Source organism: Argentina silus (assembly GCF_951799395.1).
Source record: "Argentina silus genome assembly, chromosome: 6".
Taxonomy (NCBI): domain Eukaryota; kingdom Metazoa; phylum Chordata; class Actinopteri; order Argentiniformes; family Argentinidae; genus Argentina; species Argentina silus.
Window position 1 is genome coordinate 6,614,913 of NC_139660.1, and position 24,000 is coordinate 6,638,912.

The following is a 24,000-nucleotide window of genomic DNA, read 5'->3' on the forward strand; positions in this document are numbered from 1 at the left end:
AATTCATAACTGTCATTTTGTATGTTGTATTGTCTAGCAGTACGCATTCCCAATGGAAGCAAGCAACGGCATGGCATGGAAGTAGTGGCCTAACTTCTCACACTGAAACTGAACTACTGTGCGTTATAGGATAGACCTATAGGGTTATGGTCCTCAACCCTCAGCTCAACGCGACACAGTAACATCTTTATTCTTTCCCTTTGACTGTTGTCTGAAAGTACAGGCTTGTGATCTGTGGTCATATGCCCTACATTAAACGGCTGTACTACACCCCAACACTGAGCGTTACGGTGGCTTTCACTCTGTCCCACTTCTTCATCTCCTCAGGGCGTCTGATTTCATGGGATTCAGCACACAGTAATAGGTGTGTGTGTGTGTATGTGTGTGTGTGTGTGAACACAGCAGCTTTCCCCCAAGCCAAAGGAAATACACAGAACACAGTACGCAGTGTCATGAGAAATAGGGTTCAAAGGTTAACAGAAAAGAAAGGTTTGTGATCTCGTCCTGCCACTTAGCCACCAAGGCATAAAACAACGACTGTTCCTCAATTATTCACGCAAGCTGTTAAGCATATGGGGGTCATACATAATATAACAGGCATGAAATTGGCAACACCGAGAGACTGGAGTGTGGCCTACACAAAGCCTGTGGTTTAACGAGGCCAGGATAATAAGCACTACTCACTGGCGGTCATATAGAAGGGACAGAGAGAGAGAGAGAGAGAGAGAGAGAGAGAGAGAGAGAGGGAGAGAGAGAGAGGGAGAGAGGGAGAGAGAGAGAGAGGGAGAGAGAGAGAGAGAGGATTATTGTGATTCTATTAACACCTCTTAGGCCACATGACACTGGCAGGGATGAGTTAGGAACTGTATAGACTTGTCCTGCATGCTTAGATAAATATTTTACAAGATGGAGGAGCTGAGTAGGCAACTGTAGGCGTAGGGCAAGCAGGCATTGGCACCGGCTCTTCAGTAAGTGGGTTGTGCGTGGCAGTAGCCAGGGTACAACTTAGGTAGGGAAATGCTGTGATAGTGGACACAAACAAACGACTGGGTTGATTGGGCAAGTTCATGTCGTGTGACTTCCTTCCTTCGTTTCAAATCGTTTTCTCCCATTTGTTTTGCTCCAACTTAACACGACCCCTGTTCAGCCCTAAACAAACGAGGAATCGGTGTTCATCTTGTTAAGGCGAGCAGAGTAACACCTATGCTGTGGGGATGTTGTTAAAACAACAACCTCGGTAATAGTTGCCAGATGTGTCCTGCTTATGTGGGTTTACTAGCATGTTGCTATGCTAAACAAAACAACCTTGGCTGTCTGGACGGGAGGGAGGGTGAAGGAGAGGGAAAGAAAGAAAGAAAGAAAGAAAGAAAGAAAGAAAGAGAGAGAGAGACAGGATGACAACACTGGGTGGCAATTACAGAAAAATGTGCTATTTTCCTCTGTTTACAAAACCGTGAGGATGTAACCAGGATGTTACCAGCCCCCTTCAACTGCCTAATGAGAAAGCCTGCGCTAAATGCATTCTAAGTATGAAGCTAGCTAAGATCCTGCCTAGATACAATGAACTAAAGTATTCATCATCATCAACCAGGCTGGATTTCAATGGTCACACTCACACCACACAGCTGAGCACAGTGGCCTCTCTAGTGAACAGACAATGAGCTCAGATTTCCTCTCTCTCTCCTCTCTCTTTCTCAATCGTATTGTCCTGTAGTAGCCTTGTCGATTTGGAAACACAGCTGCCAAGTTTGACAGCCACAATGTGTTGTTTGTCTGCAGAGTAGAGTGGCGTAGTGGGCACTAGTCATCTCCATCCGAAAGAGAGGGAAAAAAATGTGGTCAGTAGTCTTCAAGGCTACACTTTCCAGCTTGTTGCCGGAATACAGGGACAGAGAGAGAGAGAGAGAGAGAGAGAGAGAGAGAGAGAGGGAGAGAGAGAGAAAGAAAGAGAGAGAGAGAGAGAGAGAGGGAGAGAGAGAGAGAAAGAAAGAGAGAGAGAGAGAGAGAAAGAGAAAGAGAGAGAGAGAGAGAGAGAGAGAGAGAGGGAGAGAGAGAATGTCAGTCAGCAAAGAAGAAGTGATTCATTGCATAGGCTTCTGATAATGATTAGGTTCCTCAGTATATGTCTGCTTTGGTCATAATTTGAGTAGTTGAGTGTTGTGTTAAGAGGTTTTACCTCAAACACTTAAGAGCCACCTGGGTTACATGAGGAACTACACTTAATCAAGCGCTTTAAGAGGGCAAGGAAGGAAGTACTAGGCTATCTCCGTAAAGATAGAACAGTTGTGCTATATCTACGGCTATCTCTTCAAATTCAACCCAAAAGACACAAATGGGCAGCCGTCAGCTAGCTAGGCTAGGCTACACCTCTCTCTGGGTTTAGTCATCCCTTAGTGTTACAGTCATCAGTAAGTAAAGTCAAAGCTTTAGGCTTTTGACTTGAGTTGGTTTGCAGATAATTGCCCCTAGGCCTTACCACTGAATCAGGGTCAGATATTTTTTCATCCCGTAATGGTGTTAGGATTGTAGTGGGTAGGTTGGGTAATCTGATCCCAGATCAGTAGTTAGGGTGCTAGCCAACTCCTACCTCAAGCTGTTTTGACACATAGCCATATGCTCTAACAGTACAGTCGATAAACCCTGGAACAAGGCTAATGCTGTGAAGCACACACACACACCTCTCTCCTGCCTGAGAGGGGCTGAGGGGAGGAATTTTGATGGGTTATAAACTGCTGCTGGTGAGACAGTTTAGCTCAGGCCTGGCTGGCTGGCTGGCTGGCTGGTGTGGTGGTCCGAGCCCTGAGAGTCTGCTGCTATGGCTGTAGGGAGGCAGGCTGAGGCCTGGCTTCAGTGGATGGTGTGTCGGTTCAGGCCATGGGAGTCTGCTGTGGCTGTGGATGGCAATGGAGAGAAGAGGAGAATAGAGGAGAAGAGGAGGGGAGGGAGGAAGGGAGGCGTAAGGGAGGAGAGGAGAGGAGAGGAGAGGAGAGGAGAGGAGAGGAGAGGAGAGGAGAGGAGAGGAGAGGCAGGCAGGCAGGCCATGTATCATCAGGGTAGTATTGACCCTATTAATGACGGCTGTTTGCTGAGCCAGCAGCAGATCTGAGCTGGGCTGGATGAGCCTCCCTCGTCAGCCTCTCACATTTAACCACCCACACACACACACACCCACCCACCCACCAACAAACACGCAACCACGCATGCAAGCACGCACACACACACACACACACGCACACAAACAGCCCCCCTCCTCTCCCTCTCGACTCTCCCTGAGCAGTAAAGGCACCGCACCACTGCTGCACTACAGCAGGAAGTGAAAGCGGCCAGGGCCTCATTGCACTTCACACATACACTCACACTCATAAATACGCTCTGTCACATACAAACAGACACACAAGCACACACACACACACACACACACACACACACACACACTCACGTTCATAAATATATACCGACACACATGTAAACTTGCACTCACGCATACACCACATTGCAGTCCTACATACTTATACAGCATATGAACAAACAGAAAACAAACTCACACACTTCACAAAGACACCCACATATTCACTTAAAATTCCACACTCAAATTAGTATAACAGTAAAACACACTCACAGCCCCCGCAAATGAATAAACACAAAACCTGCAAACACACAGGGCACGCACAATATATCCCACACACATTCACAAACACACAACTTTATACACACACACACACCCATACTCATACTCACAACAACACAACATGTTCAGTGAGACATGACATGACCAGTACCATGCAGAGGCAGGTCGGTCCCTTTTACTGTGTAACCACAACAGACCATGCTGCCTGTCTCTCTGCCTGCCTGTCTCTCTGCCTGTCTCCCTGCCTGCCTACTTACTTGCCTGTGTCTGCCTACCTACCTGCCTGTCTACCTGTCTGTCTATCTCCCTGCCTGTGTCTGTCTGTCCGTCTGCCCGCCTGTCTGCCCGCCTGCCTGCCTGTCTATCTGTCTGCCCGCCTGTCTGCCTGAATAGATTTCTGAGGACGGTCTGATGCATTCCATAACAGGCCCAAGGTCCATAACTGACCAACTGCCCAGTCCAGGTGGTAGGCTGGACTTGCCTGACTGGTTCCATACTGTGTACATGTGCTTTATCCATCTCCCATGACTAGCTATCATTGAGTAAACATACAGTATTGAGCTAGGCAAGTAATCTAGTCCCAATTTGCAATTAAATGATGCTAGCACATAAGTAGCGTACTGACAGTCATTGATAGCGTCCCATTCACAAGGCTTTACATGTGGGGAAAGACTGATAGAGACTTAAGGCCCTTCGTAGCCGTCCGCTGCTAGCCTTTCCTGGCTAACTCCTCTGCCCTCAGTGACCAAGCTACAACAGTGTATTAACACCAGTCACTGCAGGGGCTGGAGACAGGCTAGGCTAACTGACTGCTCTGCTCTGCTCTAAGCTTTCAGCACATCAGAGCTCAACACTGCGCTTCTCTTTATCCTCTAGATTAGAAACTCCTTAAAAGGCCTTTTTCACTTTAAGTCAGAGGACTCCTAGTTAGACACGGTTCATATGACCACAATGTCAGACTCTATTCAGAGTCTGAGGGTTTGTAGGGCAGCAGCTCTGTTTACAGCTGTGATATAGCCTATGTCATGTCTATATACCTGTGTTCATGCCCCATCTCAAATAACCCCTTATAGACACAATGTCAACTTTAATTCACAGAATCAGAGGGTTTGTAAAGGCAGGACAGGAGCAGAGGAGCCCCCCCCCCAGCCTGGATCTGTTTTTGCCCCACCTAAAACTTTTTGGCTTCCATAGAACCAAATAAAACTTTAATTTTGGTAGTGGCAGCCCTGGAGGTTGACTTGACCACACTTAAGAAAAAATCTGAGGGAAACTCTCAGGTGAAGGATGTTTCAGGTGCACGTTAACCTCACAAACTGAATGCATCACTGAAATGTTCGTCTTCATTAAACAATGGCTGACCTAGCGCTGAACCCACGCCTCAATCACTGATTTATGTAAGTATTAAACACACATAAAACATAATTATAGATGTACTGTATGTGCAAGGTACGGTGTCGGTGAATCAAGTCCATTTGACCCCTGAACCTTCACCTCTCTAGCTTGCCTGAGCCCTGTCCAGCAGGGTGGTGTGGAACGTGGTATAAAACATATGTTGTAGAGAACATGTATGAATGTCTGACTGCCATGTAGCATAGGGGAGTCGTGCCTCTATATATTTAATTTCTATCTGAAGACTTGTGAAGGTTTCACTTCTTGTGGGGTCCATCGGTAGTGTGACTCACAGGAAAAACAGCCCATTCCTTGAATTCTTCAGCCACATCTGGCCTGACACATGCTATGATATAGTAGCAGCAGCACATAACGCCAGTCTTCCCCCACCCACCAAAATGTCAAAATAACGAGCCCAAAGTAACGAGCCCATCTATCTGATAGGACCCTCCCAAACCAACCAACTCCAACAGGGTGGGAGACTATCTCTCAGCTCAGAGGCCGCCGTTAAGAGACTGAGTAGATCTCACAGTCATTACATGTACTCATCAGGCTGTATTCTTTAGTCAACCATGAGAGATTAGAGGATATAGCTCTGTGGTTTCCAATGTATGTTCTGTCCTTATTGTTCTCAGTAACACTTGCCAGTTGCGACACCATGTTCGGTGCTGCTTGGTAACTTAGGAGTTAATATTCTAGTGCTGAGTCGTTTGCTGGAGTGAAGGGTTTCCGTCCAATCTGACTGAATCAGTTACCTTAGACTTGGTATTTGATCTTAATCTACGCCTACAAGGTGACACACACACACACACACACACACACACACACACACACACACACAAACATACTGTGACAGCAAGAGAGCTGAGGTATCATTGTCGTATGTGCTCAGTACTGTTCTTGCTCACACACGTCAATGTGAGGGGGATCATGATGAGCTTTTCAGGAGGACACAACTACAGTACAGTATAGAACAACTGTTGAATTGAGGAAGGAAAATAATTTGTGTCATAAAATAGACAAAAGGACCACTGTTACACATATAATTTGGTGTGGTGGTAGTGGGTGGGCTTGATAAGGGCAATGTGATTCATCTTAATTATGATACAATGGTTTCTCTTATTCCACTAATACTGTAAGGTATATGAAACATGTGACACCGCCATATGTCACCCTTTGGGAAGCATAGAGGCCGCAATGATATCGCCTTGATAGCGGGCCCCTATAATAAGAATTAGAAACAAGAATAACGGTTCATGGTCTATTACAGAGAGAGATGGATTCATGTTGTAGATGGATTCATGTTATTTGTGAAGAACTGTTATGCGCACATCTGTGGGGTCGGCTGAGGAGGAAGGCCTGTATGTGGTTGTATCTACCTTGAACAGACATTCTGTTAGTCCCCGTCGTATCTGCGTCCACATAATGGTGCACAAGAAGAAGAGGCCGATTTCGGTCCAGGTAATGTAAGCGTTATCCAGGAGAGTCCTTCTGGAGAACTCCAGACCGCAAGCGCTACAGTCTCTCAAGGCACTGAGCATGACGGTGGACGCTCTCGTGATGAGATCCGCATAGCCGGGCATGGGCTCCACCGCCCTGGCGCTCATACTGTCATCCCCGGTATGACTGTCCATTGTGGCGGCACGGAAATCGGCGATTTAGAAAAACTGACCCTGATCTAGCGACCGTGTATTCTCCTTACAACACGCGGCTGCCCGGCAAGCTATGCCACTAATCTCTCAAACTAGCTTGCTAGCTAACCTAAAAACGCGGAAAAGCTTTAAGCTGCTTAACCTCTCAAGTAGCCTAATTCTTTGTTTTCTAAATTAAGACATGGGCCCATTTCGCATGCGGGACAATTTATATTACTGATTTTAATAGTATAGAGGCCCACCAAATTGAACTAAAGGCATATGATAACGGGCAAGATATATTTATCTAATAGCCAATTATAATGAATGTGTTTTTTCAATTAATTAGATCCACTGAAAATCGGATGAAATTTGAATCATTCTCTTTTACGCATACTACCTCATCGTCTTAGCTAGCTTGCTAGCCGCCTAGCTAAATCAAACGCACACAATACCAGAAAGACCAGCATTTACAACGGCTACCAAGCTAGCTAATATCTGAAATTAAATAACGTTTTAGCTATAAAATTACGTTCGTGTCACCATAAAACGATATAATCAATTCGTATAGCTGGCTCCCTATTCAATTAATAATCCCCTTACAGATGTGCCATAGAGAACGGTACAGTCGAGATATCACATGCGATTCTTGTGTGGCCAACGTCAAATTCTGTAAGGTCTCATCTCCGTTATTCGCCTTATATAACATCTCTTCGTCGTTTCATTAGTTAGAATAACATATTCCTACCAGTAACCAAACCAGTGGCCCTGAAACATTTATATTGCTATAAAAAATTGCCAGTAACACCGATAAAAGCAAAGAATATCCCCAATGTTCGGTTTCCTCCCTGCCGCGGCGCTGCTGGTCAACGTGTCCTGTGTCGTGAGGAGCAGCGTCTTGACAAGTGACAGAAAAATGCGCGGTGTTTCAATGGGAATCAATGTAAAACATAACTCCAGACGGCAGTTGTGACCTATCCGCGTACAATAATAAAAGTATAGTACACGTTTTTACCGACACACTACTGATGCAGACAGTAGTGTTTCAATCAGCTCTGAAAGCCACTCTAATTTCAAGTTTCTGGTTAGAGAAGAATAAGCAGAGGTGGCGTGACGTAATTATGGCCCGCTATCTTCAACTGATGGGATTAAAAAGACTGATATAATTTAAAGCGACAGTGCAGCATGTAAACTACAGTAACAGCAGGACGGTGAACACAGAAATCAAATGCCGACGTTTCATAGCATGTCAGAAAAAAAAGGGGGAAAAAAACAATCACTCAATTTATAGTTCAATTATATTTATTGATGAAATTGACAGTTTATTAGACCTGCAGAGAAATGTTCACTGGAGTGAAAATGACAGGTATGACTATGGGCAATGCCGGGAATTTATGGGGGCATTTATGAATAGGACGTTAGAAAGTGATCAGAAAGCCATGGTAACATGAAACAGTTGTGTAGAAATCTCATTAAAACACAGACTGCATACTTCCACTAGAATACTTCACAGAGCCACACTGGGTGTAAACAGGGCAATAAAACATTTATTGTCAATTCAGAGGAATGCTTTGAGGAAACACAGAGCTGCAGGAGGCATTCTCAGTGGGAGAAATGCAAATGTTACATACATCAAAGACACATTATCAAAGCGGACACTTTCCATGTGTTACAACTGCAGAATTGAATATGTTTGAAACTGTTTGAAGTGGATGTGTCAGCTGCATATGGAAAATGTCATATTGCTCTATAAAAAATTGAGTTTTCCACACTTGAGCGTCAATTTCAATTCATACATTTTAATTGTATTTTCTCACGATTTACCATCAGATCACAATTAGAGTCAGATCTATTGAAAAACAAAAGCACCAGGGAGCCTTCAATTGTATGTACAGTGTATCTTCGGGATGTCTTGGTGTCCAAACTGATTCCTGATGTTTTGGTTTTGGTGTCCAAACAGATTATGAAGCATCTCACGCAGTGGCGGTGGGGGCATACTGCATCGACAGTCTGTCAAATTCATTCTCCTTTGGTAAGAGAACAAATGGTAAACAGTAAACATCAATTAGAAACTAGTGACACTGCTGTGCACTGACAAACTGATCTTACAATACTACCTTTTTACTACCTGACTTTTCCATTATCATTTACACACCATATACTGGGAATTTGTGTGGCAAAGGCTATTCAATGTCAAACTGATTGTATATATCCTCTGGTTGGACGAGATCCAAGGACATATGCTCCTCCGAATCAAATCAAAGTGAATGAACTGACAAGTGGGCAAAGGTTACTGAGACCTACCAACCAACAAGGAAGAATGCACTGCATCAAAACAAATAAGACAGAAGAGCTGTGTATGACTTATGCAATCACTCTACCTTGGCAAGGTAGTCTTTAAGGAAGGGGTGAGCTCTATGGGCATCCTTCAGTTGAGAGAGGTACCGATTAGTTACCTGCAAACAGATGCATAAGAACAGTTATTAAACAGGAAATCGATGAATTAGAACAAGCTCTATGAACCTATGAGTCGTAAATATCATTGCCTGGAAAAGCATCATCAGTGATTACTTTGAACCCCATCTCAGAAAACATTTTGTAGATAGCCAGGATTCTATAGATTATTTACTTCGTATCGACTCAATCTGGCCTAGTGCAGATTGTAGGGCCTTGATCTCTTGAACTTTGTCTTATTGAGTTTAAAGTGTTTATTACTTTCTGTGGTGCAATAAAGTCCAGGTACTACATGTATCAGCAACTTGAATAAACACCCCTATGTTATTCAAAAGCTTTGATGATGCCCGCAGCTAAACAAACCAAAAATAAACCTAGCTGGAGATATTTCAGATAGACATTTGAGAGAAGCTGTGTGGAAAACATGATGTATCCTCAGGAATCCCCCTCGTAAGGTTCTCTATCAGACATAGTTGGAGTTACAGCACCCTGTCTACCTAACATCATTTTATTGAATGATGATTCCTCTCAATAAAAATATACATTAAAAAAAAAAGGTTTGGAGTGTGGCTGTCTAAACTGACAGTTGCAAAAAAAATCATTCTGGTCATGAGATGGAACCCCCCCCCCCCCCCGGAAAATAAATTCCGAAGCCCCCCCCCCACTCTTTATTTAGCATTGTTTCATTCAAGCTCTCTATTGCTGAGGGAAGAAACTGTACATAGACTGTAAATATGTCTCTAACAATGCTTGCCATCACCCACAAATGACCAACATGTGTAAATGTAATGTAAATGTGTGTGTCGTGTACATGCATATAAAATCTTATCTGTACTGTCAACCTGTCATTGTATATAGCCATTCCATTGTGTACATTGCTTCACCGCTGTTTATACTGCTTATACTGTTTATACTGCTTATACTGTTTATGTTTTTTATTATTTCTATTTTATTTTATTTTATTCTATTTTAAAACTTATTGTTGCACTACTCTGTGGCACTGTCACTTTTGCATTTCACTGTATACTTGTATGCACGTGACAAATAAAGAATCTTGAAATTTGAAAATGCATCACTGAAGAATCAACAAGGGCTGGGGGGAAGGGGGGGGGAATGGGGGGTGGGCAGGTGAAGGGTGAAGACACCCACTATTAAATAAGGGAATAGGTTTATTGTATTGCTTTGTATTATTATTATTATTTTTACTACATATTACATACTTTTCTTAGAATTTGGTTTCATTCATTTCTTAAGTTGATTCTGTAGGAATCTGTTAATTGTGAATCCTACTTATTGTCTACTGCCCTGTATTTGCTCTGACATAGAAAATCTTAAAAAAGCAATACAAATTTGGTCCAAAAAAAATGAAGAAAAAAGGAATCCCTCATAAACTGCTACAGGTCCAAAGTCCTACCTCGGGAGCCTTGCCCAAGTGCTGGGTCAGCACTACCAGATTGATTAGAGTCTCAGGGTGGCCGCTGTCCTGGAAGGGGAAAGACAGACACTGTCAGAGGTTGGAAAGTACCTTTTGTTTCTCATAGATTATCAATACTTCACTCACACACTATTACACTATTCATTAATATTTAATCACACTAATGAAAAACAGCAACTTTATCTGTGTAGGCCTGTTCACAGTACACCTGTCATAGTCTTTATGCAAAATACAAAAATGTGGGAGATAACTGGTTGGTGTAATTATTTAACCAATGACCAGTGTTCTGTGACATCCAAGCAAGGATGGTTATTCTCAAACCAACATGTTCCACATCATGGATCATCTACAGGCCATTAGGATAGAAATAAGCGTTTGGCGCCATCTATTGTTCACTTGTAAAAAGGCAATTGAGGCTTTCTGCTTATAACACTGGACCTTATCAATATTGGTCTGCAGTTGTAGCTGTATGAGACAATTATTCAACAAAACATCAATCTACAGACAGACGCCATTACATTTGGGATAAGTAAACTGGACTATTCCATCTACTCCTCCCAGCAATGCACCACAATGTTATTTTACAGGATAGTGTTAGCTATCTTTATACAAACTACCTCTATATGTAGCCTATTAACTAAATCCAGAAAAAAATGTTAGCACTGAGATATATCTGAAATGTATTATTAGAGTGCATCTGAGGTAGGAAGTATTAACCTTGTCCAGCGCTTCCTGGAGAACCCCCTCTGCCTCCTCCCACTTGTTCTGGGCCATATGGCAGGCTGCCTGCCCATTCAGCAGAAGCAGAGTGGGGGAGTACTTATCCGACATCTCCTGGAAAATGTAGTAAGCATCCTGCAGCTTGTCGCCTCCCTTTCAAATAAGGAGAGGAGAAGGAAAAAAGTCAGTGGGTTGTTTGTTTGTTGTTCTGTTGGAAGGATGAAAGAGAAACTTAAGTAACACAAACTTCACCAAATAATTTCAACTCCATTCCTATTGACTGTCATTGTCACGTATGTAACTTGACCACAGAAAATTTGAAATTAAAGACATTTAATATATTATTGAAGAGAGAGGAAAATATTAGCATCTGGTTGACATTAGTCTAGGTGAGAGTGGCATAAAAACTTTGGACAAGCCTGGTAGGCTTATGTCACAGGCTGACACTCACAACAGCAATGTTGACCCAGGCCGTGGACAGCTGAGTCAGGGTAGCATCCTCATCCTGCTCCTGCATCTTCTTCAGCTCTTTCCTGAGAACGGTACAGCAAAATGATGTCAATACTGAACGAAGTGATATAGGACCAAGATCAAATCATCTCCTATATGGTCAATTCACTTATTATCAAAAAGGCTTTCCATTAGAGAGAACGCTGACTGAGCATTTGTGTATGCACGCTTACCTTGCCAAATCAACACGATCCAAGCTCAGCAGCACTTGAATGGTCATCGCCATGCTAAAAATAGAATGATGGAAATGCTTACTGCTCCACATTTACAAGCAGGGCTGCAAAAAATAACCCTCTGAAAGCCCTTACTACAGAATTAGAATAAGAACACAAACACACTGTACATTTACATTTACGGCATTTAGCAGACGCCTTTATCCAAAGCGACTTACAACAAATACATTTGTCTAAGTAAGTGAATCATCTATCCATCAGTCATCATAAGAAAAAGCAATCTATACATATAAGTGACTCTGGCCCATTTCTGACACTTACCACTCCAGACTCTCCCCCTGGTGCAGAGTCCTGAGAGCAGCATCAGTGTTCATCTCATGGTAGTAGATGGAAGCAGCCATCAGCAGGAATGTGGTGTTCTCCGCATCAACACTCTTCGCCATCTTCTTGTCCAGATCAGCAACAATTGCATCCCTGTACAAGAAACCACAATAGGTATACTAATCAACTCATCAATCAATCAATATGTGCAGTCATCAAATTAATAAACATAGGCTTCACACTTCATGTCCAGAATCATATACAGAAGTTAACAAAAGGTATCGCATCTCTGTTTGACAAATAAACTAGCGTTGTGGATAGATAGTGTGAAATCTGACCTTTTGCTTTCGCTGGAGCGATACTCAGCAAACATCTTGACGGCCTGGAGCTCAGCAGAGGAGCTGGGCTTAATGTCATCCATCACAACAGCATACTTCTTCTGCAAAGATACACAACGTGGAAGATACTTAGGGTGGCAGCATCAACAGTTACAATCTGTCACTTTTGGAACAGATTGTGAATTTAATGGATAAGAATAATACCAATGACAGCGTAGTAAACAGTGGATACAATGAATAGACATTAATGTATGTATTTGACGTGGCTATGCAAGGATCAAGATACCTGGGCAATATAGGCTCTGTACAGAAACATGTCCCTCTCGACCTCCTTCTCTGGCGTCGACGGCTGCAATGACGAAACGTGTCAGTAAGTTTATAGCTCAATTTATTAATTAAATCATAAAAACAAGACAGAAAAGTGAGCCTAGATGGCTAATGTGTTAGCTTGCCACAGTCCAGACTTTCCACTTTGAAAGACTACAGGCCGTACGACATTTAACAAAAATGGTTTATAAACAGATAATTACCTTAACTTTTTGTGCTTCATTGATACATTGTTGATAACTGCCGATATAATATGCATTTTTCACATCGAAGAGCTCATCAACATCTCCTTGTTGCGCCGCCATGTTGACAGAATGATTTCCTGGCCACGTAGCACTGCTGCGTCATCATCTCACGTATTTTAGCTTAGGCGCGTGGGATATGGCGTTTTACAGACCATATAGTCCTGTCTGTTCTTAAAATCACATCATCCAGTAGAGGGCGCTCCCAGACAAGTCTCCAGCCAGGTGGCCCTTACAGTACCTGTAATAAAAAGAAATACAGAAAAGCATGAATTACAATAATATTATGGATGGATGGGTTTGTTAGACTAAAGTTAAACAGATGAGGCTGGCTCTTGTTATTGTTTATGAGTAGGCCTAGGCCTAATCAGTTTATGTGTGGACAATGTGCAGGTCTGAAAATCATTAATTGTCATTATCCACACCATAAAAGCCCAAAAGTATGTTGATTGTATAAAACACAATGAACCACTCCGGAATTCCTGGCCCATTCATTCATAGACCGGGGGAAAGCTGTGCAGGACAGTCCAGCAAACATCCTGTGAAACACCTATTCAGGGATGTCTGGTTTCACAATCAGTGTATGTATGTGTGTGTGTGTGTGTGTGTGTGTGTGTGTGTGTGTGTGTGTGTGTGTGTGTGTGTGTGTGTGTGTGTGTGTGTGTGTGTGTGTGTGTGTGTGAGAGAGAGAGAGAGAGAGAGAGAGAGAGAGTTGTATAGGTTGGCACCGTTGTGTTCAGTCATGCCAATAAATGCTTGAATCGATGTGTGTGTGTGTGTGTGTGTGTGTGTGTGTGTGTGTGTGTGTGTGTGTGTGTGTGTGTGTGTGTGTACTACAGACACCAGTTCTTGATAAATATAGGTACTCTAAACATCTTCTAGGCAATGTTCGTTTAATTAGGTCAAATAATTAATCTTCCTGATTCATGATTAGACAATTGTGTAGTCTACTTTGCCATTTTGTTTATGACATTAAACTACTCCCCACAGTTCCTGCTCATTGTTCTCCTAATACCATTTCCTTTGGGAAATTCTCAGCCTTGGATTTGGGAGCTAGATGAGGATAATTACTGGAAATGGGGGTTGGGAATGTGGAAGTTATAACAGGCAATTCTCTTTGCACGATTGGCTTGGTTCATTCTATATATGCTCCTCCATTGGTCAAACATAACATCAATCTGGAATTTTCGAAGTCCCTCAAGTTTGAAACTTTTTTGAGAGGAGGAGTCGGGTTACAAACTCCTGTAACCGATCTCAACAGGGAGAGAAGAAACCACTCTTTCAATTATTTACACACAGCAGTACCTGATACAAAACACAGTTATATGTAAGAGGACTTAGAAGGGCTTTTTCTAGGGTAAAAACGAAGATCCGTCAGATCATGGTGTGAAAGGACTTGCCATGGGTTGCCATAATGAAGACTCGAGACTTTGCCTAGATTAATTTGTCAAATTGTTGCAGTTTACTCCGCGGTCTCTTTACTCACGCCCCGCATCCGGTTTGAATAGAAGGAAAGGTAAGTTCAACAGGAGATACAACCTATTCAATTTCACTCAAATCAATCAGTGGTAAAGATCTTTACGCTTGACCAATCTTTGCTGAAACAAGTTGAAAAGAATAGCGTGCCCATAACAAATAGCATACATAATGGTGTGGGAGGTGGTCAAATTCCGGTCAGTAGGGAATGTCCTCTTAAGGAAGAATATAAATTACTGGATACAATAACTAGTTTGGCATCTCAAGACAGATTCATCACTCGAAAGATTCGTTTTTGATTTCCCTTGAATGTTGACTTGTAGTTGAACGTCCTTGTTTTGATTGACAGCTGTCATTTCTGATGTGAATGACTGAGTCTATAGAAACTTAGTTATTGAGAGAACGTATTGAGATGTAGATTATGTCCTTAAAAGCTGTAGTTTAGGTCTAATTTAACATTTGTATCTTTTCTGAACAAGCCATTCATACTCTGTGTTTGAAGTTAGATTATGAATAACCTTACTGTGTAGGCCTATGCTCTGGCAGGTAGACAGTTTATCATGCAGAGCTGTAAAGGTCGTCACTTTTAAAAATAGTATCTAAAAACATATTTAGCAACAAATCCGGCTTTGACGAAGCAGTAGCCTGTGACAGTGAGAAAATGATTTATTGTTGCTACCCACTGGCCTATAATGTCTCTATGTTGCTGTCCTTGTTGGCTATGGCTGACAACCAAGTCGGTCAGTTAGACTACAGCTACAGTTATCAGCTAACAAGCTGAGGTCCACTTTGCCCTGGTCACAGTACATTTGCCAAACGTGTTTGTCATAAATGTATCCTCTCAAGCTGTACTAGAGGATTGAATTGTAGCATTGTGCCTGTGGACAATGGAGATGGACGGTAACTCATTTACAAGAGCTGAGAGGTGTTTGACCCAATTTACAGGACTGCAAAGTTCAGTTGGCCAGGCAGCCTCTGTGGTTGTCTAGGAAACATGAAACAGTCTGTGCATGTTTCCCTGAAAGGCCAGTAAAGGTAGATCATATGACATAGAAATAGACATCACTTTTTTTTTTTTCTTTGTGTGTGAGGGTTCATTTTTAGCTCTGTGTGAGTGAGAGAGAATCTGTTAATAAACATGTCATCTGTTAATAAAGTTATCTACAAGGGAGTTTTAGTGTAAAGTGTTTATCAGTGTTTGTGTAAAGTCCATGTGGGGGTGCCATTGTCAAAAACAGAGTTAGTTATGTATTAGTCATCTGCCTTTATCGAAGCGCCACCTAAGTTACAGCTTTTGTTTACCTACAAATTTCAGAAACAAATAGTCAGTATACTGTAGAGCTTGTGTGCAAAGCGTCACTTAACAATCATGCTGTCTTTGGCTATGAAGAGGTGTGGCCCTATACCTGCATGTTTTATAGTGTCCTATATTACTTATTAAAGGCCTATTCTTGTCCAACTATTGTCTTTTATGTTGAAAGTTTAAATTTCCCACATTTCTGTCTCACCTGTTGCATATGGCCAGATTCCCTGGTCTATCTTTTTCAAATTGGCGCCATGCATTATTAATCTGTGATCCATTTTATGCCGCTGCGTTAATTATTAATTCGACAGCAGGCTCCTGCAGATCTGAGAAGACTACAAAAAAGGGTGGTTTATGAGTGACGCCCCCCCCCCCGCCCCCCCCCCCCCCCCCAAGGCGTAGAGTACTGCACAACCCCTGATAGACGGTGTGGGAGGATGAGAGAGCGACAGCACACACACACACACATGCACAAACGCACACATACACAAACACAAACGCACACAAACTCAAAACTGAGTTCCCAGCATTGCCTCTCCTCTGATATTAAGCACCTCCACTGTTACGTAACCGCTCAAGAGGGGAGTGGAGGAGAGGAGAGGAGCGAGGGGAAACACACAACAAAACTTGATGAAATATGAAATTGCAGGCACCCAGTAGCCCTGAAACACTGCTGTTCATTCCCAAACAGTGGAGATGATGTTTCAGCGGAGAGCCTGTTGGCTGGTTATCAGCTCATACTCAGCACAAAGCACTGACGCACCCTTACATAACCATGGTGATTGTGTGTTGTATTGTTTATCGTTGTAGATACAGAAGTAAGCAATAAGATCCTGCACCACGTCCTCTTTTGTCTAAAACCCTTTTGAAGAGGATTTTCCCCCTTAACTACTTAATTGAATGATAATGTTGTATTTTGAATGATAATCATATAGGCAACTCTAAACAGACCATATGGAGCATGAAATATATTATACCCATGCCAATATTACCGGTACTGGTTTGAATCCAACTGAATATCTTGATTTGTTCTACTGTACCTTTGATCTTTGGAAGCAGTTTCCTTCAAACTTCAGGTTTTTCCAGTTAGCCTACCTAGTTTAGGGTTAAAAGTTTAACAGAGCGGATGGGTGGGATATAGTCTCCTCTTCCTTAAGGCAGGGCATGAGACAGAGTGGGTGGGGCCTCCAGGTGTATCCACTCACTGCCCCCCCTCTCTCACCTGTCACAATCAGAACTGCTTTGACTGACAGGCAGGTAAGCAGACAGACAGACCTTCAGAGCCAGGGCCATATGCTTTGCCCCTCCGCTCAAAAACAAACCCTCTCAGAGCCACATGCCACGGCCAGACATGGAACCCCAGGAGGCCTCTCTACATCTACACCTGCAGGAGGGTGAGTGTTCCTGGGCAGGCTGGCTAGGCGAGGTCCCAGGCTCCTAGGAGGCCCAGGGTCTTGGTCTGGGACCTGTTTCATTTCCATGACTCATGTTTGCCTATCCTAGCCTGTTCTGACTGAGGTTCTTGTTGTTGGTTTTTAGATGGTTTAATGCTCTCCTAATTACACAAGTTGTTTGCAGCACTTCTCAGCTCACAGTGATGTCTTGTTGGTGGTGGCTCATATTTTGCCTGAACACACAGTAATGTTGTTGCTGTCATGTTTTGTTCTGCCTTCAATCCATTAAAGTAGTGCCAGTATAAATAGTGCTGAGATGATGGGAGTTAAGCTTGGCCAAGCTCTCCCTGCTGGGCCCTGTTCACAGAGCTTCTATTTGGCCAGAACACGGCAGTCTCACACTGCAAAGTTACAAGACAGGAATGCTTGATAGAAAACCGTTTCATCATTCTAAGCACTTATCCCAAGGGGATTCTTTCAGGCAGCCCTTATTTCTCCTGCGAGAGAGTGAGAGAGAGTGAGAGAGAGGGAGAGAATCCCCTCCTATTTCTGATTAGAGCTCAGAGAATTTGTTGTGTCATTGTTTGGCTTTGAGTAAAACTACAGACACTCCTGTGAGGATCCATCACATCTGATGTCAAAATTGTTTGGATTCACCGCGGTGAAAGACAAACACAGGAGAGTTTTTTGTTTTTTTTCTCTCTGAGGTATTAGTCATCACTTCCATTGACTCCATGACAGCTCTTCCCTGACAGGAGAGGAATTTAATGAGCTCTCTGAAAATCACTCTCAAGGTCTGGGGAAGGAAAGGTTGCTTTTTAATGCACTGAATCCGTTTATCTATTTTTTTTTTCATTTCATGTTATCCAGCTGAGCAGAATGAGCGGGGGCATGTGATTTGAACTTTGATTCTCATCCTTAGTGTCATGATCTGCACTTGTCCCCTAATCTCCTAGATCTTGTCAGGTGTCTGGTGATGAAGTTGGGCAGCCACAGTAGCATAAGTGGCAGTTTTTTGTTTTGTTTTGAATCCACTGTTAAAGAAGAGAGGGCCCTATCGTATCACCCCTCTGGCATTCGTTTCAATGTTGCTGGAGTTGCAGGAGAGATTGGCTGTGATTTCCTGACGTGGGTTCGCCCTGGGAAGAATCAGCATCCCGCTGACACACTCAAAGGAGTCCGATTGATATTCTTGGAGAGACAATGGAAAGAGAAGAGTAAAAAAATCACACAAGTCACATAGCAGACATATTTGATTCTATGAGGAATAAGAATCACAAGTCGTATAGCATGCACATTTGTTTCTGAAGGCAGTCCGCTACACTAATGATATGGTTATAAGGTAAATGTGGGCGCTTAAATTATAGATTGTGAAACCTGCAGTGTTTACTGTTGGGGGGAAAAAAGCTTTGATATTGTTTTCATCTTTGAGAATGTAATTGCAAATTGGATGTGACACTCAAATGTAGCAAATTAGCAACTAATTTGTTTCCCTTCAACTGTCAGATAGCTCACTGATGACTGTAACATGTCAATATAAAGACCTATCTGTTAGTTTCAGTCAGGCTAATCCTGAACCTGTTTTTTCTGGGTTCCTGTTTTTCTGGTGTGTGTCTTTAATGTGTGAAGCAGACCCATCTGGAGAAGGAAATGTAAACGATGTGAGAGTCTGTGGCCCCCCAAACCTATTGTTGTTTATCAGCTGCCACAAACAATGTGTTGAGGCTCCCAGTGAGTCATTGTGTTTTGGCAGACAACACACACACACACACACACACACACACACACACACACGTCTCATAAAATCATACTCATAATGAGGGCTGGAGGCTAGTAGGTCACACTTGACAATGTTAAACTCTTGTAATCATCAAGATTGTGAGAAATTCAAATTTGTATTTGCTTAGTCCTTTGTATCCTGTTTACCTGCTTGTTTAGGTTGCTTTGCATCATGTAGGCGTCAGTCTATAGTGAAATGCAAAGGAGACGATGTGTTTCCCATATGTTTTCAGGAATGCATTACAGATAAACATCTGTTGTTTTCTCTCTGGAACTCTGCAAGTGATTAAGAATAATACAACCACTGTTAGGTCTTACTGAGTGTTAATTAGACTGACCATGAATCTCTCTTTCTCTCTCTCTTTTCTTTTCTCCCTTTCCCTCCCAACCTCCCTCTCCTTCTCTCCCCCTTTACTGCTCTCTCCTTTTCCACCACTCCTTCCCTGTCCGTCCCTTCTCTCTCCCTCTCCTTCCCTCCATCTCTCTCCAGACGTGACCATGGACTCCTTCAGCACCAAGAGCCTTGCTCTCCAGGCCCAGAAGAAGCTGATGAGCAAGATGGCAACCAAGAGTGTGGCCAGCCTCTTCATTGACGACACCAGCAGCGAGGTTCTGGATGAGCTCTACCGTGTCACCAAGGAGTACACACGCAACCGCAAGGAGGCCCAGAAGATTATCAAGAACCTGATCAAGATGGTCGTCAAGCTGGGTGTGCTCTACCGCAATAACCAGTTCAGTGTAGAGGAGCTGATCCTGGTGGAGAGCTTCAGGTACAGTACACATTCTATACACTAGGGGTTTCCATTCAAATTGGTTAGTTGAAGATTGTCGGATTTGATTAATTCCAAGTTAACTCTCTGGTCAAACATATGTGTGATTTCTGCATCAGTGTTCCATATGAAAGCATGCAGCAAATCGTTTTCTCTCCCCACTGGCCAAAGTTTCATGTCTTTTTAATATCCACTCTGTGAATAACCTGAAGGTATCTCCTGCTCAACAGGAAGAAGGTTCACACGCTGGCCATGACGGCGGTCAGCTTCCACCAGATCGAGTTCACCTTCGACCGTCGCATCATGGCGGCCATCTTGAACGAGTGCCGAGATCTGCTGCACCAGGCCATCAACCGCCACCTGACCGCCAAGAGCCATTCGCGGGTCAACCACGTCTTCAACCACTTTGCCGACTGTGACTTCCTGGCGGCACTATACGGCCCCTCTGAGGTGTACCGCGGCCACCTGCAGAGGATCTGCGACGGGGTCAACAAGATGCTGGATGAAGGCAACCTTTGACCCCTCCATGACCTCTGACCTTTGTGGCCATGGCTTGGCCATGGTGTCACCTTCCCCTTATGACAGCCCCCTTTTCCCCTATGACAACACCCTTTTTATAAGAGGAAAAACATTATGGACATGTTATATTCTATGTGGACGTTATACCTTTTTGGTGTGTGTTTGTTATTGTGTGTCCCTCTGATAGACATTACTGTACACTGAAGGATGCTCCGGATGCTAGTGGGTCCAAAGTTTCTTCTACGCATCTTTTGTTCTTTTAAAGGAAAACATGTATCATAGATCATTCAAGTGAATGTAGAATACAAGCTCTTAACAGTTACTTCTGCACCGAGGACCTCACAAGTGTCTAGGGACTATTTTCCTCAAGGGCTTCCTTACCCATTAAGAAAAAGGCATATGTCCCACCAGAAGCCTGGTCATATTTGTATGTAAATAGTGGATTTCAGGACATCAATAAGGGATCAAGTTGATAGTGGCATTACTGCTACCTGAGGTTGAATAAGCGCTGTAGTTCCTTGCAATAATGAAACAATATAAAACAGGACACTTCAATAATCTATCCTCAGTGTCGCATTAACTGTATACCTCACAACACCACCAGAGTCACCACCTTATTGTCAACAAATATATCCCAGGAAAGGGTGTAGTTATTTGCATCAACAAACGTATAACTTGGTTTGCCTTTAATTGTCTGAACTGTTTTTATTGCGGTCTCACCAAAGACAGCGTATTTGGGTCATGGGGGCTATAAACATGAAGGAAGTTAATTATTCTGTGTACTCTGATAGCCACAGAGCTGACTCTAGCAATCTGTAACCTCAACTGAGTTGTGCTGAAACCACCCTGCTAACACTTCTGTTTCTGTTATTATATGTGTCACAGTGAAAGTGCTGCGTTCCAATTCTTTACCCTTGTCTTGAAATGTGCACTCCCCCACAGATTTAAAAACATAGGATTGGTGTAAGACAACAAGCCCATGCTGATGATACTGTACCAAGCGCACACTTTGAGATGAGGGTAGAAAATTAGCATGCAGCAAAAAAATACCCTCCGTATGCGGTGTTGATGATGGCTGGAGGACTAGCCTATGGGATGTGGAAAGGTAAGTGAAATGAGAGGCTTTCTTTGTTGGTCAGGCCTGAGCTGTTTCGTCACAGCACTCTAATCTGTAATACCCTGGCCCTTCGCAGAGACAAAAACAATACCTGATTGTACAGTACTCTCCATGTTATTATGCCCCCTCCCCCCTCCAGATAAGCAATAGCCTCTAGTCCACCTGGACGTGATATGTGTATATAGGGCTCTGACCTGCTCCACTCCATCCTCCACCATGACCCCAGTTAATGTGATAGAGAACCATCTCTGCTTGATGTCGTGATGGTCTTTTTTTTTTTTTTTTTTATCCCCTACCCTGCACCTAATGGATGTTTCTGTATCTCTGAGCCTCTGTCTAGTAGATTGTTTGTGCTGCGGTCTCGTTTAGTATTCTCAGTGAATACCTGGTGAGAGCTGCAGATAGAGTCCTAGTAATGAGCGCTGTGTTCTTATAGATCTGATGTGAGTCTCTCCCTTCTCTCTGTCACTGAAAACTTGACTCATTTGTAGCAGCTCTGCCAAAGAGAGGGAAAAATGACGCAATCGCGTTTGTTCTCGGCAATCATGAAAATCAACTTTCCAAAGGAACCTTAGGGGGAACTCAATATGCACTTGATGATGATGATGATTGTTTGAAATGTCATTCACCTGTCTCGTGATTGTCACAGTTTCTTTTCATTATTCTTTTTTTTTTTGTCATTGTTTGACTTCACCCTCTTTTGACTGAGGGAGTTTTAAGTGTATGCTTTCAGGGCTAGAAAAGTGACATCTGAATACACCAGCTGGGCTCGTACTGTACGGCTCTGTTTGAACACTTTAAACTGGGCTCAAATGTCAGATGCCATTCTCCCCCATTCCACCTCTTCTCAGGGTTAAGTTGTATTATTACATTCATGTTAGATCAGACCAACGTTGAAGGATTATGGAGCAATGCATCATATTCACACATTTCATTTTACCGACAAAGGACGCTTACTTTTAAATCATACTTTTGAGTTGTATTTTTTGTATCATTTTATTGTGTATTGTATTTTTTTTAATCATACATTGATATGCATATGATGTTTTTGTGTAGCGTGCCTTCTCTGTACTACAGTAGACATGACAAATATATATGAATACTCCTTTTCTAAATCAATAAAAAGTGTTTGTTTTTTCTTTTATAAAGCTACAGAATCCCTCTGCAGCTGAATGTATAAATTCTGCAGCCAGATCAGAACTTAATCTGGGTGCGTCTGACCTGGATTGGGTCGTCCAAATCCCTCCCGCCTGCTCACTGCGACATTGTTAGGCTTGTGTTCAGTTTACGAGCAGAACTTCTTATCTGACAAACAGGCCATGTCTGAATGCTCATACTGCAACCTATTTAGTAGGTGTTTTCAGTATGCAAGATTACAATGTTTTGCAGTAGGCCCTATGCGAAATGTACAGGTATTTAGTATGTGTAAAATGCCAGGATTTCATCCTAAATTAGCCTTTCCATATTGTATGAATTCACTGCACACTATTCCAATTTGAGTCAAACAATTCAATGGAGCAGCTAAGGGAGGCGGGGGCAGTAGCGAAATTGAACCAATTACCATGAACAACATGGTTGAGTTACAGTGTGTATGGCTTAAATAGTATGTAGTATGGTTAGTATGCAGTATATACTGTACTTTTAGCAATCAGTAGACAGTATGAGCATTCAGACACGGCCACAAGGCTATAGTCTCCCTCTAAATTAATTTTCCAAAGTCCAGCCAACTGACAAGCCCCGGTCAAAGTTTAAAATGGCTACCAATAAATTGGATATTAAGCCTCTTTCTTTTCTTTTTTCTTTTTGTTTTAGCTCAGCGATGAGGACATGCAGTAATTCTTTACCTTGGTAAGAAATCTGTTTCCTACCAGCATCGTTAAGACAGCTACAGACATCAGCAATGTGAATTAATTCTAGGTAGATTTTCATTGTTTCTGAAAGACGGTGTCAGTAAAGATTAGGTTTTTTTATTTTTTACTCCTTGTAATGACTTTCTTGAAAGGCTGCTGTTCTATAAGTGCCCAATCATTTTGGAATGGTTATTATCAAGACATCAGTGAAGTACTGTTTTTAAAGGAACTAAGTTGCTTTTTTTCTCCCTCCAGTGTGACTAGCTTGAACGAATGTTCTCTGTCTGAACATTAAACTCTCAAGCTGTCAAGTATTGACTTCATTATTAAAGTGGATATTAATGTGAACTCTAACATGGTACAGTATGAGGCTAGCTTCCATTTGTGCATAATTAGAATTTTGACATAATGAGACAACTAGCAACTACAAAGGAGATGTCTTTGCATTTTAAGAGGCTGAAAGAGCTGAACAGTGGTAGACATCATTAGCCAGTCCACTCACATTCAATTATTCCATGTATGTATCCCAGCCATCAACACCAGACTGCCCACTGCTCTACTACCACTGAATGAGATGGGTCTAATGTCGAGTAAGGGATTAGATAAGCACCAAGTACAGTG

The 24,000-nt window shown here is 42.7% G+C and overlaps 3 protein-coding genes across 4 annotated transcripts in view; 1 reads left to right on the forward strand and 2 right to left on the reverse strand.

The window, feature by feature from the left end:
* cers1 (ceramide synthase 1) overlaps positions 1-6,654 on the reverse strand; it is a gene marked incomplete at its 5' end in the record, with an annotated part of 18,430 nt that extends 11,776 nt beyond the window's left edge. The window contains one exon of the mRNA XM_083671648.1: positions 6,400-6,654. Within this exon, the coding sequence (XP_083527774.1) occupies positions 6,400-6,654 (255 nt within the window). The remainder of the gene's footprint in view (positions 1-6,399) is intronic.
* Positions 6,655-8,178: 1,524 nt separating this feature from the next.
* On the reverse strand, positions 8,179-13,269 carry cope (COPI coat complex subunit epsilon). The gene is made up of 10 exons (XM_083672273.1): positions 13,133-13,269; positions 12,889-12,951; positions 12,603-12,703; positions 12,265-12,417; positions 11,944-11,997; positions 11,712-11,793; positions 11,258-11,413; positions 10,520-10,588; positions 9,033-9,107; positions 8,179-8,678 (listed from the first exon to the last, which is right to left on the reverse strand). Exons 1-10 carry the CDS (start codon positions 13,232-13,234, stop codon positions 8,625-8,627), a joined length of 909 nt encoding a protein of 302 aa, XP_083528399.1. The 5' UTR covers positions 13,235-13,269; the 3' UTR covers positions 8,179-8,624.
* A 1,377-nt stretch (positions 13,270-14,646) lies between these two features.
* On the forward strand, positions 14,647-22,640 carry tnfaip8l1 (tumor necrosis factor, alpha-induced protein 8-like 1). 2 transcript variants are annotated; one of them, XM_083672490.1, is made up of 3 exons: positions 14,647-14,687; positions 19,614-19,893; positions 20,124-22,640. In XM_083672490.1, the coding sequence occupies exons 2-3, from the start codon at positions 19,622-19,624 to the stop codon at positions 20,410-20,412; spliced, it is 561 nt and encodes a 186-aa protein (XP_083528616.1). In that variant the 5' UTR covers positions 14,647-14,687; positions 19,614-19,621; the 3' UTR covers positions 20,413-22,640. The 2 variants fall into 2 exon arrangements, with proteins under 2 accessions (XP_083528616.1, XP_083528615.1); XM_083672489.1 differs by lacking the exon at positions 14,647-14,687 and adding an exon at positions 17,299-17,344.
* The last annotated feature ends 1,360 nt before the right edge of the window (positions 22,641-24,000 follow it).